This window comes from Heteronotia binoei, chromosome 21, assembly GCF_032191835.1.
Source record: "Heteronotia binoei isolate CCM8104 ecotype False Entrance Well chromosome 21, APGP_CSIRO_Hbin_v1, whole genome shotgun sequence".
Classification (NCBI taxonomy): Eukaryota; Metazoa; Chordata; class Lepidosauria; order Squamata; family Gekkonidae; genus Heteronotia; species Heteronotia binoei.
The window spans coordinates 55629482-55648601 of record NC_083243.1 but is presented as its reverse complement, the minus strand read 5'-3'; the positions used below and the strand labels follow the sequence as shown (position 1 = coordinate 55648601).

General features: G+C 43.8%; 1 protein-coding gene across 1 annotated transcript in view; it reads left to right on the top strand.

The window, feature by feature from the left end:
• The window catches only part of TTC6 (tetratricopeptide repeat domain 6), a 178682-nt gene that overhangs the window by 64923 nt on the left and 94639 nt on the right, over nt 1-19120 (top strand). The window contains exons 12-14 of the mRNA XM_060262626.1: nt 3465-3892; nt 14755-15220; nt 16396-16525. Coding sequence (XP_060118609.1) covers nt 3465-3892; nt 14755-15220; nt 16396-16525 — 1024 coding nt within the window. The remainder of the gene's footprint in view (nt 1-3464; nt 3893-14754; nt 15221-16395; nt 16526-19120) is intronic.

Sequence of the window (19120 nt, the reverse complement as noted above, 5' to 3'; positions counted from 1 at the left end):
ACCTAGAGACTACAAAGCTAAACATACTTAGGGACAAGCAGTCCCTTTTTGTTTGATTTCCTGTTATGCTTCTTATAGAAATTATATGATTAGGATCCTCTCTATTCTATTTTAAAAATTCTTCTTTTATTTAGTGATATGGCTACTATTGTATTGATTTTTTTTGGTTTAGAAATTCCTCAGTGTAAAAATTAAAAGTGCAGTTAATACAAGGACTGGAACATTTGCTTCTTTATTAACCCAAGTCAAAGCACAACCTTTGGTCTCCTTAAGGGTGGTTTCTTTAAAGCAATCTGCAAGAAGAATAAATGTATGCAATTTGCCAGACCTGCCTAGAAACTTGGGTAAAATTAGAGTGATAGAGTGAGTTAATATTCTTCTAAAATGAGCAATAACATGTGTTCAACTGTTTCAATTGTATTCAGCTGCCAAAAACACAAATGAGAATAAGGGATACCTAAATATTTTCCTTGCAGCAAAGCTGAGGGTAGACTGTTGAAACAAGTCAAGGTAAAAATCTCTGAGGTATTTAAAAAATTCTAAGGCATTTGTGCTGGAACAAAATTTTAGCTGTGATTCCCTACTGCTAGGTAAGAATGGACCTGGGCTCTGTGTCCCAGATTCTTAGTCTTATTGTTTTTTTAGCTCCCCCAAACCCACAATGGGAGAGAACTGGAAGAGTAAGCCCTTGTAATTCTTTTCAATGGTTTCCTCCAAGCCTGAATGAAAATTATCTAAAAGAATGAGAGGAGCTAATGCAAGCAGATTAAAGTTTAATTTAAGCCAGAAGTTTAAACTTGAAGCTTGAAGTACCAGTTGTGTACTTCAAGTGACACCAGCCCTAATGCTGTTCTGAGGATGGCGTTAGAAATGCAGCAAAGGACACCAAATATAAACCTAAGAAATTTAGACTGAATTGCTTCCAGGAGATGGAAGTCTTTCTAGAGACTGATATGAGCACCATACAGGAGATGAGGTCATTGCCAGGATCTGCCTGTTAATGTTGATACAGTAAGGGGATTGGAGGTCCCTTGACTGTCTTCAGGCCCATCGTTGGACCAATTCACTCTGCTCTCATGGACTGTGGTAGACAAGATCCTGGATGCTGTGGAGCCCACCACTTGCCTCTTTGATCCATGTCTGTCATGGCTTGTTAAAGCCAGTGGTGGTGGAACGTGAGCTCCCCTAATGGACATTATAAATCTGTCCCTGAGTTCAGGGGTCTTCCTGAGGAGTTTAAAAGAGGCAGTGATCAGGCCACTCCTGAAAAAAACTATCTTTAGATTGTAGTAATCTACCACCCAGTCTCGAACCTAGCGTTCCTGGAAAAGGTAGTTGAGAGAGCAGCAGTAGTGGTGTAGGTCCAGCCCTGGATTCCTTCCAATCTGGGTTCTGCCCAGGCCATGGGACAGAGACAGCTCTGGTCGCTTTCACAGATGACCTCCATCGGCAGCTGGATTGAGGCTGGTCAGCCCTGCTGATATTGCTTGACTTATTGGCTGTATTTGACATGGTTGACTACAGTCCTTTGACCCACTGCCTTGCCAATGTGGGGATTTGGGGGACAAACTTACAGTGGTATACCTCCTTTCTCAGAGGTCAGGATCAGAGGGTGTTCCCACTGTTATGGAGTCTTGTGAGCAAAAATTCTACTTTGTGAGCTACTGGCATTAAAGTTGTGAGCTACTGCATAAATTAGTTTGCTCTGGGGCCATTTTTCCTGAGCTAGGACAAAAATGTGTGAGCTGGAGGCTAAAAAACAGTGAACTAGCTCACATTAACTCAGCTTAGAGGGGATACTGGAAGGAGAGGGTTTCACCACAATACCCATTGGTATGGTGAATGCCCCAGGGAGCTATTCTCTCCCCAATGACATTCAGCATCTTTATGCATCCCCTTGCCTAGCTGGCACAGAATAATGGGCTGGGGTGTCATCAGTAATGGATCCCTAGCCAATAGGCAATAGCAAGAGTCTTACCTCTCCTGCATTCCCTTCTCCCTCTGCTTTCCCCCTTTCTTCCCTTCTTAGTTGTTCTGTGTACTACACCCTTTATGAATTTTTATGCCATCTTGTTTTTCTATAGAAATTGTCATACTGATTTCACCGTTTTTAGGATTTTTGAGTAATTATTTTTGGAAAGCTTTTAATCATATATTTATAAGATGTCACCCACTCTGAGCTGGTTTTGGAGAGACAGGGCTATAAATGGAATAAAATAACAATAACAAATAATCACCTTGCCCTGAAAGACTTTACTCATGTAAGTTTATGAAGATCCCCTTTTGGAAACAAACGAATCTCAAGAGTGGCAGAAGTCAGTCTTTGGGTGACCGCAATAACATGAGTCATCTAGGTCCTCCATGAACCAGTCAACTTGAAGACTGCATCTAATTACTTAAAGGTCTTCACATGTTCTGTATCATGCCCATCAATTCACCATCACATATCTTGGATGCTACTCCTTGCATTGTGCTGTAAGAGCCCAAAGGACTCTTCTAAAGCCTATTTTAGAATAAGATAAAATAGCTGTGTCCTGTGAATATAATAGCGCAGGGATCACTCTATACGCTAGTTTGGGTGAATGGAAGTCTGGGTTAAATAAGGCTCATACTATTGAATTTATATATAAACAAGTGGGATCCCACAAGAAAACTTGCAGAGAGGGTGAATCCCTTTCCCCTCTTTGCTTCCAATCTTACCTTTCTTTCCATTCACTCACTCTCTACTGTGGCTCTCTTCATTCATACCCCCACACTTCATACTCACTCACCACCACCCCCAGTGTTCAGTCATCCCACCCTCACTCTCTTCCTGGAGAGAAGCAGTGAGAGAATGGAGGAGGAGTCATCAGCTGCAGGTAAGCCCAGCAGACAGGCAAGCAGATGCCCCTTCCCTGGTCCAGCAACTCTGGCTTCTACTGCTGCCCGTTTGCTCCAGCCTCTCTCTATCCCCCTTGCCCAAACAGTGCTGGGAATGGTAGTGAGGCCTGCATGGCTTCCAGCTGCCTGGCCTGTTGAAGCCCGCCCCCCCCCCCCCCAACAGCAGTGGTGATGGCAGCGAGGCCTGTGCAGCTCCCAGCAGCCCGGCCTGTCAAAGCTCCCTCCCCCCAACAGCAGTGGAAATGGTAAGTGTATTATCTGTGCATGTGCAGGGGACATTGTTTTACTTTTTTGAGGATTAAAGTATCCCCCAGGTACTTTTAAAAAGTGTTCAGATTTTTCTGCAAACCTGGGGAGTGCCCCAAGTTGCCAGAAAGATCTGTTTAGCCTCCACTTCCCCCAGATCTGTGGATTTAGATATCCACACAGAAGACACCTTTTGGCTATTAGATATACAGATTAAATAGCAGAACTGTCAAAATACAACTCTGCTTCACATTCCTCTTAAAGCAGTTTATGTAGATGTCTAGATAGAAAATATTTCAGACAGAAGACAAGTACATTGGTATCTCTCTGTCTTGCAGTTAGGTTTGAGTAGAAGATCTGCTAGTGAACCAGAATTATTGTTGCACAGAGACAAATCAGCTTTCAAGATTTCTGCAAATTTCAAAGCCACAATGGAAGAGTTGAAGGTTATGAAGAAACAGATGTCTTTAACAGAAGTTAAGGTTACATTGCCAGAAGCCAATGTTTCTGCAACCAAGGATGAGAAAAACATACAGACAGAAAAAGATATTTCAGATCTTAATTCAGTAACGGGACCAAGAAGCATTTCAGCCAAAGAGGAAAAAAAAGATTACACTTGGCTTGCTGAAGAATCACGAAAAGCTGGGATGAAGTTCATTGTTTTCCCAAAGGGACATCACAGAAGGAAGTCAGGAAAATATCTTTCCCCTGAACTACTACAAAACATATTTGTCAAACTGCAGGACTCTCCAAGGATTCTTGAAAGGTTGTATTATTTAAACTTTTACATGCACTTAGAGTAGAACTCTTAAGGGTTTGATACACAACTAATCTATCCTGCCTCTTCCCTACTGCAGCAAATTCCAAACACACCTGGGTTTGGGAAACCCCACAGGTCAATTGCATAAAGAAGTGGGGATGCTGCCATGTGTTGTGAGGAGCATTTGCAATAGCTCCCAGCAAGGAGCTATTAATTCATGAAATCCTTTTCTCTGGTGGTTCTGGGAACGGGGCAGTCCTTAATCCTGGGATTGCAGCTCCTCCTCTCTGAGGACAGGGCTGGCCAAAGACTTGATCCTGGAGGAGAGGAGTTTATCCCTCTGTAACCCAGTCTTTTCTGGCCCTGCTCTCGGAATAGGACACGTTGGCAGGAGCTGTTTGAGCACAGGATTAAGGAAAGAAGAACAGAAGACAGAAGAACAAGCCCCAAGAAGGAAAGCAGAATAATACCCAAGCCTTTCCTGGGAAATGGGAAGCTGAAACATTCCCTCAAGCCTCTCCAAGCCACTGGGCAATTCCTGGATGGCTGTGGAGCAACTCTGACTCCTGCATGACTGCCTACTCCCTTTCACACTGGCCTCATCTCTCCCAGCCCTCCTTGGGACTGCATGGTAGAGTTGAGGGAATCACCAGGAACCATGCATGTGGGGCTCCAACAGGTGCAATGAAGGACCTCACTCTGCTTTGCCTTACTGGCACTGCAGAGTTTCACAGTTGAAGATGATGCTGCACAGAGAGGTCCTGTCTAGTCAACTCGTTCCATGTTGAATCAAGGTAAGAGCTGTTGGTCCTGGGGGGATTCAGCTTTACCAGAGGCAAGGCATTTACCTATGTTTCCATTGGGAAAAAGAGAGTCAAGCAAGAGCTCTATCTTCTTCGTGGTCTCTGTGCAGTCCCATTCAAGGCAGTCCTGGAAGTTCGGTTGGGGCAAGTTTATAGGAGCAGGTCTCTTAGAATCTTAGCACCCTAGGTGTTAGGCAGTTATCCTCTCCCCCCATTGGGAGTTAAGAGAAGGCGGCCATTATGGAGCTTCCCCAATGTCTAGCTGCTTTCACTTTCAGGGGACCAATCTGGAAGGTTCTATATGTGATTTTGGCCATCCCAATTCTCCTTCTAATACTGCCCAGACAGAAACTCGAAGTGTGGATCTATCTGGGGAAGATGTTAAATCTAATAATATCTGGTTTAAATCTGAGATTAGATTTTTTTTAATTGTGGCAAGAGGAGAGTTAGACAGGGGCTTCCACCTCCACTGCCACTTCTGCCAGTGAGAAGGGCAAACACCTGCTTAAATGCAGTCTACAGGATAAAAGTGGAGACACTAGCCAGTCTCTATCTGACACTAAGAATTAGAAGTACCAAACATAGCCCCCTCCTTAGTGATCTGGAAGGGGATGTAGATCTTCAGATTTCATCCTCAAAAGAGAAAAATGAACTTTCCGAGGAGGAAACAGGTCGTTCCATCAATACAAACAAGACTTTTTCCTCAGGAGTTCTATCACAGGCTCTAACAAAAAGTGATTTGGACATTGGATCGCTCTTACACTCCTAAAGAAAAAGTGATAGAGGATACTGGATTCAGTGCTCCCTCTAAACTGTGGAGTCTTGTGAGCAAAGATACTACTTCATGAGCTACTGGCATTAAAGTTGAGAGCAAGTGATTTGGCTACTGCATAAATTATTTTGCTCTGGGACTATCCTTCCTGAGCTAAGACAAAAATGTGTGAGCTGGAGGTTAAAAAACTGTGAGCTAGCTCACACTAACTCATCTTAGAGGGAACACTGCTGAATTCCCACAGGGCTTAGGAAAAACCATTCCAAAATCTGGCTCCAAGTCTACCTTAGGGTTGCCAGGTCCAACTCAGAAAATATCGGGGGACTTTGAGGATGGAGCTGGGAGACTTTCCCATTCCCTAAAATAAATAAAAATACAGCAGTACAGTTCCCCTGAATGCAGTCTTCATTTCCTCATGCCCCAGAAGTTGGCTGCACTTCCACTAAATGAAAGTGAGCACACGCACTCACAACCCCAAAATAAAACCATTTTTCAAGTACACACCTTTGTGATCTCACTGGGGCAATTTACTCACATCACTGAAATCTGCTGTATTTCAACCAACTTCTTCAGACTAATTGGAAAATGAAAGAACAGCTGAGGGGATAGAGTTTTCCTCCAAATAAACAGAGGGACTGAGATCCCCCTGCAGCTTTCCAGTTTGGTGTAGTGGTTAAGTGTGCGGACTATTATCTGGGAGAACCGGGTTTAATTCCCCACTCCTCCACTTGCACCTGCTAGCATGGCCTTGGGTCAGCCATAGCCCTGGCAGAGGTTGTCCTTGAAAGGGCAGCTGCTGTGAGAGCCCTCTCCAGCCCCACCCACCTCACAGGGTGTCTGTTGTGGGGGAGGAAGGTAAAGGAGATTGTGAGCAGCTCTGAGACTCTTCGGAGTGGAGGGTGGGATATAAATCCAATATCATCATCTTCTTCTTCTTCTCTTGCCAAAATTTTAAGACACACACACACATTCAGAAACACAAACAGTTGCAAGTCTCTTCTAAACCTGCTGAAAAACCGGGGAATTCCCTGCCCAGACCTGGGAGTGGCAAGCCTAGTCTACCTTAGTCCCCTTACCAGCAGGTTTCTATGAGATCATGAAAACTGAACTGGCAACACCCTGCAAAACCAAAATCTAATAATCCTATTTTTAAAAAGTTATATTCTCTTATTCCTGAAGCATCTCAGAATATGAGACTGCCAACAGTGGACGATCTGGTCAACGTTCTTTCCTCTACTTCAGTTCTCCCCATGGATACTGATGGTCTGCCAAAGGACAACAGCGACAAACTCATTGAACAAGCTCTTTCAAGAGATTTTGAATCTTCAGCAAACTCTCTTAGAGCCTCTGTCACAGGTTCTCTTTTCACTAGAGCAGCATATGCATAGTCTTCAGATCTGACCAAAGCAGACAGCAGCATCCCTAAGAAACTGAAAGATGAACTTTAAAGATTGCCCTGGCCACAGCCTTCACTGCAGATGCTTCCCTGAATGCATTTCAGCAATCTGCCAGGGCAACAGCTTCAAGCATTATAGTAAGATGTAATATGTGGCTACTTAATTGGGACACTGATCTTTCGGCCAGGTCCAAAGTGGCTGCAGTTTTGTTTAATGGCACACACGTGTTTGGCCAAGGCCTGGACAGGAATTTAATCAAAGATAAAGATAAGAAAAGGTTTTGCCTTCCAAGAAGAGAGACAACAAATCTAAATGTTTCCAGTCTTTTCAGGACAGAAAGACTCCAAAGTTTCAGCAAATCTATCAAAGGGAAGTGGCAGCCTAAGTCCAGAGACAATAGACCTTCATCTTTCTCCAATAAGCAAGGTCAGGCCACAAAAGGCCCAAAGAAAGGTACTTCAACATGACTATATTACCAGTCAAGCACCCTTGGGATCGGAGGTTGCCTACAAAGCTTTGTACCACATTGGAATAAGACAGTCACCAACAGATGGGTGCTAGACATGGTAGCCAATGGCTAAACCATAGAGTTTCAGTGTTTTCCACACTATAGGTTTTTAGAAGTCCCGAGGTCTCGATCTCTTGAAAAACAAACTGTTACAACTGGCTGTTCAACATCTATTGGAAATTGGGGGAATAGAACCTGTTCCAATCTTGAAGAAATCCAGAGGAGTTTATTGTTTATTGTTCCCCAAAAGAATGGGGATGTCAGAGCCATTTTGGACTTAACATGAGTGAACAAGAAGGTAGTCTTCAAAAAGTTCAAAATGGAAACATTGAAATCCATGGTTGCAGCCATTCAACAGAGTGATTTCATGGCTTCCATTGATCTATTGAAGGCTTATCTTCACATCCTCACAGCACAGTGTCATTGGAATTATCTTCATTTCTCCTATGACAGCCAGCATTTCCAGTACCATGCCCTTCTCTCTGGTTTGAAATCCTCCCCCCACCCCCCGAGTCTTCTTCACCAAGGTTCATGTGTCATTGGTAGCCTTTCTTCGTCTGCAGGGAGTGGGGCTGTTTCCCTGCTTGGACAACATTCTAGTCAAGGCAGATTCTTTCGATCAGACTCAGGGAGCCTTGAACAGGACAGTAGCAGCACTTGGACCATGGGTTTGTATCAACATTGAAAAGATTGCCCTTCATCTAGCACAATTGATTGTTCACTTAGAAGTTCAAATTGATACCATAAAGGATAAGACATTAATCTCTCATGAGAGGCAACAGAAGATCCAATCTCTTTATTACTGCAGTGCTGAACATGGAGACAGTGGATCTTGTGGTCCTAACTCAACTTCTGTGAATGTTGATCTCCTACCAGAGGAAACTCTTCATTGGGCAAGATTCCATGCATGTCCTGCAGTGGTTTTTTCTCCACTATCAGGAGGACATTGCCCATAAGAGGAATCTGAGTTTATACCTTCCAGACACTCTGTAAGTGTGGCTGGCACCAAAGAGATTCCTTGGGGTTAACCACTCAGGGATCTAAAGAGACTGGTGGTGACAACAGATGCTAGTCTTCTGAAATGGTGTTGGTGGTGGGAGGGCATTTCCAAGACAAGATGGCTCAGAGGAATTGGTCAGCCTCAGAGAGGACCAAGAGCATAAACTTTGAGCTAAGGGCAATAAAACTGGCCCTTCGACAGTTTGTGGACCATCTAAAGGGTCACCATGTATTGGTCAGGACTGACAACACCACAGCCAGGCATATGTCAACAAATGAGGGACACAATTCAAATCCCTCAATGAAGAAGCAAAGCAGATAATAGTATGGGCAGAGAATTACCTTCAGTCCCTGAAAGCCTTACATGTAGCTGATCAGGACAACTTGGTAGCAGACTGGCTGAGCCGTCAGATGGTCAATCAGTCTGAGTGGATGCTTCACAGGGAGGTTTTTCTTCAGGTGTGTCAGAGGTTTGGGAGAGCCAGAAATGATCTCATTGCCACAGAATACAATAGTCAAGTGGATCAATTCATGTCCAGAAGAAAGACTCCACTTGCACTAGGCACAGTTAAGTGAAGATTGGCCAGTAGGTCTCCTACACATGTTCTCACCTTTTCAGGACCTTCACCATCTTCTATAGAAAGTTATCGAGCAGAAAGCAAAGGTTGTAGTAGTGGCTCCTTTCTGGCCAAGGAGAGCTTGGTTCCAGGAACTGAAGAGGATCTCAGTGGCAGAGTCCTGAAAGCTTCCTCTACAAGAGAATCTATTGATGAAAGGGATGATCTGTCATCCCTGTCCAGAAATTCTCAGCCTCACTGCCTGGAGGTTGAGTGGCAGCAACTGATGTCTATGGAATATCAACAGGGAGTGGTAGAATAAGACATTAATCTCTCATGAGAGGCATAGACAGCTTCAAGAGGGGATTAGATAAAAATATGGAGCAGAGGTCCATCAGTGGCTATTAGCCACAGTGTGTGTGTGTATATATAAAAAAAATTTTGGCCACTGTGTGACACAGAGTGTTGGACTGGATGGGCCATTGGCCTGATCCAACATGGATTCTCTTATGTTCTTATGAATCTGTATTAGCATCTTGTAAAAACTCTACTGACAGGGTTTATAATGTCACCTGAAAGGTTTTTCAGTCCTGGTGTACAAATAATGGTCTAGAATCCTTTAATAGCTCCTTATAGGTTATGTGCTTGCCTTTTTACAGTCAAATTTAGACAAGGACCTTAGCCACCAGAATCCTGAAGAGACAAGTGGCAGCCATCTCTGTGGTTAAAGGAACCAAGAGGGGAAAATCATTACTTTTTCATCCCCATGTTAAAAGGTTCCTAAAGAGGGCAGTATTCTCAATCTACCACAGGGCCTCAGGTTGCCTACCTGGAATCTCAATGTGCTATTAAAAGCTCGGTGTCAAAAACCCTTTGAACCCATGGCTTCCTGTGGTTTGAAGTAATTAGCCTTTAAGACTTTTCCTAGTGGGCATCACATCAGCTAGGAGGGTTTTAGATTCATAAGGATTTATGTATTTCCCACAATGACAAAACGCTTTACACCCAGATCTGGCCTTCATTCCTAAAGTTAGCTCTCTTTTTCACAGATCTCAGGACATACTGGGCGTTTTCGCACTGACCTTCAAGTGGTGCGACCACCCTCCTCACGCCGGCGGATCTGCAGGGATTTCGCACCAGAAGCGCTGGCGCACCCAAAAGAGCCGGCGACTTCCGTCGCGAAACCAGCTCAAACGGAAACCGCCAAGAAGCAGGAAAACGTTTGAGCTGGTTTCGCAACGGAAGTCGCCGGCTCTTTTGGGTGCGCCGGCGCTTCTGGTGCAAAATCCCTGCAGATCCGCCGGCGTGAGGAGGGTGGTCGCACCACTTGAAGGTGAGTGCGAAAACGCCCAGTGTTACCATCCTTTTGTGCAAACCGCAAACTTGACAAGGAAAGAGAATGGCAGTGTCTAGTTGTGTGCAGGGCACTTAGTTCTTATTTAGATAGAACTAAATCTTTTGTTCTACTGACTCTTTGTTTCCTTTAGGAAATCTGGCTTAGGCAAACAAGTTTCAACTTCTACCTTAAGCCAGTGGTTACAGGGATGCATGATTGAGGCATATAAACTTTGGGGGGAGGGGATATAACCACCACTCCCTCACAGTGCACTTCCTTAGGGGGAGGTGGCAACTTCAGCAGCCTACAAATCTTTCCCATCCATGGAAGTAATTTGCAAATGGCCGCCTGGAAGTCAATTCACTCCTTTATGAGACATTATCATATTGATAAATCAGCCTTGGCCAAGGTGACCTTTGGAGGAGGGTTTTGCAGCACACCATCTGAATGGGGAAGCTGCTTTGTTCATCCTGGGTGATACTGTTTATCTAAGGTCCCAGGATTAAGGACTGCCACACTCCCAGAACCACCAGAGAAAGGAAGATTTGCATACACTTACCATGAAGCTTCCTTTTCAGTGGTACGGTAGTGGGGTAGTCCTGCCCACCCTGCATTCTAGAGCAGCTTCTGCTTTGCAATGATGGCTCAAATTTCAGACTTTGCTTAGTTTTCCCTCTAAGTAGAGAGGGTTATGTGGGGGGTCGATAGGGGACTGTCATCTTTCAGGTGCTATATATCCTGTTGGTTGAGTCCTTTTTTCTCATTGTTTCTCATTATTCCTCGGCTCAAAGAGTGATGTTGGCAAATGTTTGGGTTGAGGGAGTAAGTTTTCTCTCCTTTCTTTTTGTAAATAGTTGCTTTCAGGAGGTGAGGGTTGGACCCGACTGGGTTACAGAGGGACAAGCCCCTCCCCTCTGAGATAAAGTCTTTGGCTGGCCATGTCCTCAGAGAAAAGGAGCTGCATTCCCAGGATTAAGGACTGCCCCACTCCCATACCACTGAGAAGGAAGCTTCATTGTCCTTTCCCAGCAGCAAATTGTCAGTTATTTTATTATTATTATATTTTTATCTCCATGGGGTATTCTGTTTTTTGTTACATGATGATAGTGATGTGTGGGGGAGAGGACTGATCTTTAAGAGAAACATTCTGAGTTGAATGAAGAAGGGAGATATGAGGAACAGGTTATGGTGGAACATTGATACCCACATGGAGTAGTATTTTAATGCTAGATTCATGGACCACAGCATCCATTTTGGAGATTTAGAAGAGGAAAAAGTAGCAGCTGTAACAAGTCTTTGGATGTGGGAGGAAAAATAAATGAAAATATTAGTAGTAGCCATTGAATTGGACAGTTTTGGAGTGGTGGTAGTGTTTCCTACAATAACAAAAGGGGAGGGGGACTTAACCCAAAAAGATGAATTAAGAACCTGAAAGTTAAATTAATCCAAATTAATAGGCCCAATGTTAAAGGAAATTAATATATATAGAACAGTTATACAAAAATGCCAGTATTTATTTACAAGGTATTTTTTTAAAAAAATTAAAGACCCTAATATAGCCTCAACTTAGATTATACAGTACACTCAAAGACCTTATCTAATGCCGAGCAAATGCATTTTGGCCATATGACCTTCATCAGTAGTCAAGCATAACAATTACACAATGGCTGCAGTCATTACAAAAATATTACGGTGGCAGAGCAGTTTCAAGCCTTCCTGAAGGAGACATCAGTTCTTGATCCCTTCCAGTCCGGCTTCTGGGACGGAGACGGTCTTGCTTGCCCTCACAGATGACCTTAGAAGGCATCTGGATCAAGGCAGGTTGCTTTTAGACCTATCAGCAGCATTTAACTCAGTCGATTATTATCTAATGACCCACGCCTTGCTGACATTGGAGTTCAGGGGGTTGCCTTACAGTGGTTTTCCTCCTTTCTCCGTGGTTAGGGACAGAGGGTGGCGCTTGGTGAGCAAATTTCTGTGCAGCGCCCTTTGGAATGCTATGTACTTCAAGGAGCTATTCTCTCACCAATGATGTTTAACATCTATATGCACCCCCTTGCCCAGATTGTCTGAGGTTTTGAACTGGGTTGTCATCAATATGCAGATGACACCCAGCTCTATCTGTTGATGGATGGCCACCCGGACTCCACCTCGGGTTAACTCACCTTGGCCTTAGAAGCTGTGGTGAGTTGGTTGAGGCAAAGTCAATTGAAACTTAATCCAGCTAAAATGGAGGTCCTGTGCCTGGGCCAGGGGGGATTAGGATTAGGGTCAGGTATCCAGCTCCCAACCCTGAACAGTGCATCTCTTGTGCCGGCCCAAAAGGTGAAGAGAGTGGCACTGGATGCCTCACTTTCGATGGAGGCCCCAGCCAGGTCACGGTTTCTTGGTCTGCCTTTTATCATCTTTGGCAGGCCAGGCAGCTAGCGCCCTACCTATCCTCCCAGGACCTGGCTACAGTGATTCATGTGGCAGTCACTTCTCACTCTACATAGGTTTACCATTAAGACTGATCTGGAAACTCCAGCTGGTGCAGAATGCAGCAGCTTGGCTGTTGATAACAGTGCCTTTCTGGGCACACATCCAGCTGGTGCTGCGTCAACTGCACTGGCTACCAATTGAGTACCTAATCCAAGGTTTTAGTTTTGACTTTTAAAGCCTTACACAACCTGGAACTGACATATCTACAGGACTGCCTCTCCCCATATGTGCCCCAGAGATCACTACGATCCAGCACACAACATCTGCTGACCGTCCCTGACCCGAAGGACATCTGTCTTACCTCAACCAGGGCCAGGGCTTTTTCAGCCTTGGCCCCAGCCTGGTGGAATCAGCTCCCTCTAGAGATCTGGGCCCTCACAGAATTGTTGTCTTTCCACAGGGCCTGTAAAACGGAGCTATTCCGCCAGGCCTTTGGTTGAGGCAGTGGGCGTCTTACTCCATCAACTGGCCCTATGTGGTGATCCACCTCTGCTGTAATATAAATTTATTTTATTTACTATCTTCCATTCATATGATATGTGACCAACTGAGCTGCCATTTGTAATGTTATGATCTGTTAAATTGTTCACATTGTTCTGGTTTAACTGTTGTTTTTATACTGTTCTTAGAATGTTGTGATCTGCCCTAAGCCCTTCCCTGGGAAAGGGCGGGCTATAAATTCCCTCAAATAAATAAAAGAAAATAAATAAACAATAATAAATCAATATAGGGCCAAGTTGGAATTGTATATTAATCAGTATTGTTGACTTAAGGCAGAGATCTGTTAGGGAGACCTCCATTGAATTTTCCTGCCCCAGTCAGGTACATGTTTCCTGAATGGTAGTTCAGATGTATACCTTCCTGATTTTGGTTTGGTCTCTGGGTGGGAATGGTAGTGCTCCTGGGATTCTAGAAATCTTTCATATTAGCTTGCTAGCTCCTCTTCATGGCAGACTTGAAGAACTTGCACAAAAGACCACTCAATGAACAACAGTTATAGGTAAGTGGAACCCTGTTTTCCAGAAAATGTATGAATAAATTAAATAGTACCAGCCCCAGGGCCTTTTTGTAGAAAAAGCCCAGCAGGAACTTTGATGTCACCATTGCTTCACACAGGGCTTTTTTGGGTAGAAAAAGCCCAGCAGGAATTCATTTGCATATTAGGCTACACCCCCTGCCACCAAGCCAGCGTGAACTGCGTTCCTGCTCAAAAAAAAAGCCCTGACCAGCCCCAATACTGGTTCTTGTGGGACCCACTGCTTACTACTCTCCATTGTGAGAACTGTCCATTGATTCCTACAGTTTGCTTCCTGTCATTAAACCATAAGAGAATCCATCCTCTTATCCCATGGCTGCTAAGTTTACTCAGGAGTTTTTGGTGAGGTACCTTATAAAAAGCATTTTGAAAGTCCATGTGTATATTCACTGTTGTCTATATGCTCACTCCCTTTCTCAAAGAACTCCAAAAGGCTAGTAAGGCAGGACCCCCCTTTGCAGAAGCCATGCTGATTTCCCCTCAGCAGGAAAGAGTGAGTAGTGTAGGGGCCAAGTTTGAAGGTAACTCAGAATTACTCAGGTTGGTGAAAACCAAGGCGGACTGTGAAGAGCTCCAAGAGGGCCTCCACAAACTGGGTGAGTGGGCAACAATGTGGCAGATGAAGTTCAGTGTTGGTAAGTCTAAGGTGATGCACACTGGAATAAAAACTCCCAACTTCAAATATAGGGTGATGGAGTTCAAACTGTCTGAGAGGGGAAAAGATCATGGGTTCATAGTGGCTAGGTCAATGCAAGTGTTGACTCACTGTGCTGTAGTGGTGAAAATAGCTGTATCAGGGGAAGGTCTTGACCTCTATGCCCTGTTTTTGTCCATCCAGAGGAACTGGTTGATTACTGTATCAGACAGGATGCTGGACTAGATGGACCATTGGTTTGATCCAACAAGGCTCTTCTTAGGTTCATATTGTGTCAGGGACACAATTGACAAATTGTGACTACTTGCATTTTTTTTTACTTAGGTCTACATCTCTTGGAAAACTTTATTCACAGAATAAATATTCAATCCAGGTACCTCGATTGGTTAAATATTATCGGAGTCCTAGTCTTCCTCGTTTGTTAGATTTTGAAACATTTGCAGAAAACAAAGGTGGAATTCCAGAGCACCTTAGTGATTATGCGTGGGTCAAAGAAATCTGGAATAAATGGTTTGATTATGTGTACCCTCGCACTAGTGAATCTGCAGAAAATAGAGCAGCGTCTGTCAAAAAGGCTGCTGAAGAAAAACATAAAGCAGAAAAAGAATTAACTGATTCAGCCCTTATTGTGGAAGATGAAGCAAGCCAATTTGATGAGTTTCAGTCTGAAATTGATAGATTGACTGAACAGATTAAAGAAGGATGTGCTCCTGCATTTAACTATTGTAGACGTGGAGCACTATACAGGAAAATGGGCAAACTGAAGACAGCCATGGATGACGTGGAAAAGGTTCGTTTAAAACAAATATTCAATTCAATTCAAAGAATTTTTATTGTAAAAGTATATAAGAAGGGATTGGGGGAAGAAGAGATGGGAATGAAAGGAGGGGTTAGAATTTATATTATGTTTCTTGTAATTGTCTTCATTCTGTTTTAGTCCATAAGTGGTAAACTTCAAAATTACATACAAAATTACATACACACTTCGACTTCTTTTAACTTCAGTATACTTTCTAACTGGTATCCCTATTCATCTCTTCTTTATCCATTCTTAAAAAGGAGTCCATCTCTCCAACACTTCTTGTTTGGATTTATCCTTTAAAATGTCTGTCAATATGTCCATTTCAGCTGTTTCTAATATCTTCTGAACAAGTTCTTTTATAGTTGGTATTTCCCTCTTTTTCCAGTGCTTGACAAAAAGTATTCTAGCTGCAGTTACTATATGAACTATCGAGTATTTACAATTCTTATCAGTTATTTGAGGCACGTATTTAACAAAATTAATTCAGGTTTAAAGCAAATATTAATGGTACCTTTCTTAATCGTTTTTCATTTCTTGTATTTTATTGTAAATAACTTTGCACCTCCAGTTTTAGCAAGTAATATAGTTACAATAAAATTTGCTTGGGAGGTTCATGACTATAAAAATAATAGAGTACAAGTGGGAGTACCACTGAAAATTCATGGGGAGAAGCTGATCCTCTTTTCCATGCAATCTCTGCATTCCCTTCCCTTCACAGCCCCTTCTGCTTTCTGCTTCTCTTCTCTCTGATTCTCCCACTCACCTTCCTTAGTTCTCCCCCATTTGCCACTTTCCTTTCAGTCCTTCTGTTCATCACATTTTTCTGTTCTCCCTCCCTCTTCCCCCAATTTTCCTTCTTGTCTTTCTTTCCTGCTGGCCCACTCCCTCCTCTGCCTCAGATTTTAAAATGAAAGTGCAGCAGCCATTTTGGGTTACCATGGGCAACCACAGATGATAATCAGTGATGTTGTCTGCAGTTATTTAGACAATCCAATATGACTGCCAAGTCACTGAGATATCAGTGCTTTAAAATATTTCAATTTAATCCCTTTTAAAATTTAAGATACTTCTGCAAACCTGGGGTTCACAGAGCTATACTGGGATGTTAAAAGCAATATTCATGCTGATTACTTCCATGCTAATTTGTTTCATTCTCATCACAGGCAATAAGTTTAGAACCAATGTTGGTTAATGCTTATTGGCACAGGCATTTGCTTTTCCTTTACCAAAACAAAACTCGCCAAGCATTAGAAGATCTGAATTTTATCATTAAATGCAACAAAAATCATGCAGGCAAGTATCCTTGAAGTCCTGTCTAAAATTTGTATTTCAGAAACTCCGGGTTTGTGTTCTCCACATCAGAATAGTACAACATACAAAAGGCTTCTGCTTAAATGAACATATGATTATCCAAATGCTTTGATTACTATACCCAAGAACAGGAGCAAAATCCATGTAATGCCTTTTATTAGACCAACCAAATTTGGGTGGTCCAATTAAAGGTATTACATGGAATTTGTTTTTGTTTTAGGATTTTACGTGAACCAATATGGTTGTTGCTGTAGACTTTATAGATGCCACTTCATTTTCAGTGACTATTTTAAAAATGAGGATAGAACAATATAACAGTTATCGGTCATTTTATTTCTTTACGCAAACAATTATTACAAACCTGTTGTCTGTCTGTAAGAGCCCTGTGGCACAGAGTGTTAAAGCTGCAGTACTGCAGTCCTAAGCTCTGCTGAAGACCTGAGTTCGATCCCCGATGGAAGCTGGGTTTTCAGGTAGCCAGCTTGAGGTTGACTCAGCCTTCCATCCTTCCGAGGTTGGTAAAATGAGTACCCAGCTTGCTGGGGGGAAAGTGTAGATGACTGGGGAAGGCAATGGCAAACCACCCCATAAAAAGCCTGCTGTGAAAACGTTAAAGCAACATCACCCCAGAGTCGGAAGCGACTGGTGCTTGCACAGAGGACCTTTCCTTTCCTGTCTGTCTGTGCTCTCAGCTAGTTAAAATCATTGTTCATTAATTGGATACATTTTAGCCAAATTATAGAACAGTAAATTATATTTGCAAATGTATGCATAGAAATAAAACAGTATTTTAATGAACAAGCAAACTTTCTTGATAGATTATGCCTACACATGTTGTAGTGAGGCCCATGTTATGAGAAGCATGTTTGTCTGCGTGTGTGAGAGAGAGGGGAGGGAGGAGAAGGAGAAGGCCAACAAACATCACCCCTCCATGTTCTTGTTCCATTCCCTCTCTGAAAAATTAGATGTTTGTTCCAACATTAATGTTTTTGTTTTACCAAATACAGTAGAGCCAAGCTAGGTGGATTTGTGGGGCATGATGAGAGTCCATCTCTTCCTACAACTTCGGATAAGACTGTAGAAGGCTAGGAAGTTTATGAAGGAAAGATGGTGTGCTGGACTTCTTTTTCTCAAAGGCTTGATTTATAATAATAATAATAATAATAATAAAAAAATTATTTATATCCCGCCCTCCCCGCCGAAGCAGGCTCAGGGCGGCTAACAACATATCCATATAATTATACAAAGGTTTAAAATCACATTAATCTTAAAAACATTTCAATTTAAAACAAATACAAATAGATTTCAGGTGCTAATTCTGTTCATAAAAATAATGGTGATAGAAGTCACTTAACATCAGTCGCTCAACCGGCAAAGGCCATTCTGAAAAGGGTGGTCTTGCAGGCCCTGTGGAACTGGTCAAGGCTTTGCAGGGCTCGCACTTCTTCTGGGAGCTGATTCCATAGGTGTGGAGCTGCGATAGAGAAAGCCCGTGTGCGAGTATTTTGTAGTTTTGCCTACTTTGGTCCGGGGATAGCCAGCTGGTTCTTCCCTGTTGACCTCAGTGCTCTCTGGGGTTCGTATGGGGAAAGACGGTCCCTCAGGTAGGCAGGTCCTCGGCCATATAGGGCTTTAAAGGTAATAACCAGCACTTTGTAACGAACCCGGTAAGTAACTGGCAACCAGTGCAGTCTGCGTAGCCCCGACTGTATGTGCTCCCACTTCGGGAGCTCCAATAACAGCCTAGCTGCCGCGTTCTGCACCAGCTGCAACCTCCGGGTTCAGCACAGAGGCAGCCCCATGTAGAGGGCATTACAGTAATCCAATCTTGAGGTGACCGTTGCATGGATCACTGTTGCTAGGTCCCGGCGCTCCAGGAAGGGAGCTAACTGCTTTGCCCGCTTCAGATGAAAAAACGCCGACTTGGCAGTGGCTGCTATCTGGGCCTCCATTGATAAAACTCCCAAGCTCTTGACCCGGTGCGCCGCTTTCAGCGGCAAACTGTCAAAAACCGGGAGAGGTATTTCTCTTCCTAGGGCGCCGCGGCCCACGCAAAGGACCTCTGTCTTCATCGGGTTCAGCTTCAGCCCACTCAGCCTAAGCCAAGTTGCCACGGCCTGCAATGCCAGGTCCAGATTCCTTGGAATGCAGTCAGGCCAGCCGTCCATTAGGAGATAGAGCTGGGTGTCATCTGCATATTGATGACACCCAAGCCCATACCTCCGGGCAATCTGGGCAAGGGGGCGCATATAGATGTTAAATAGCATCGGGGAGAGAACTGCTCCCTGCGGCACCCCACAATCTAGTGTGTGCCTCTGGGACAGCTCACCCCCGATTGCCACCCTTTGTCCCCGTCCCTTGAGGAAGGAGGAAAGCCATTGTAGGGCCAGCCCCCTAACCCCTATGTCGGCGAGGCGGCGGGTCAGTAGCTGATGGTCGACCGTATCGAATGTGGCCGACAGATCTAATAGCATCAGCACCGCCACGCCGCCTCAGTCCAGATGCTACTGGAGGTCATCTACCAAGGCGACCAGCACTGTCTCCGTCCCATGACCTGGGTGAAAGCCGGACTGGCAA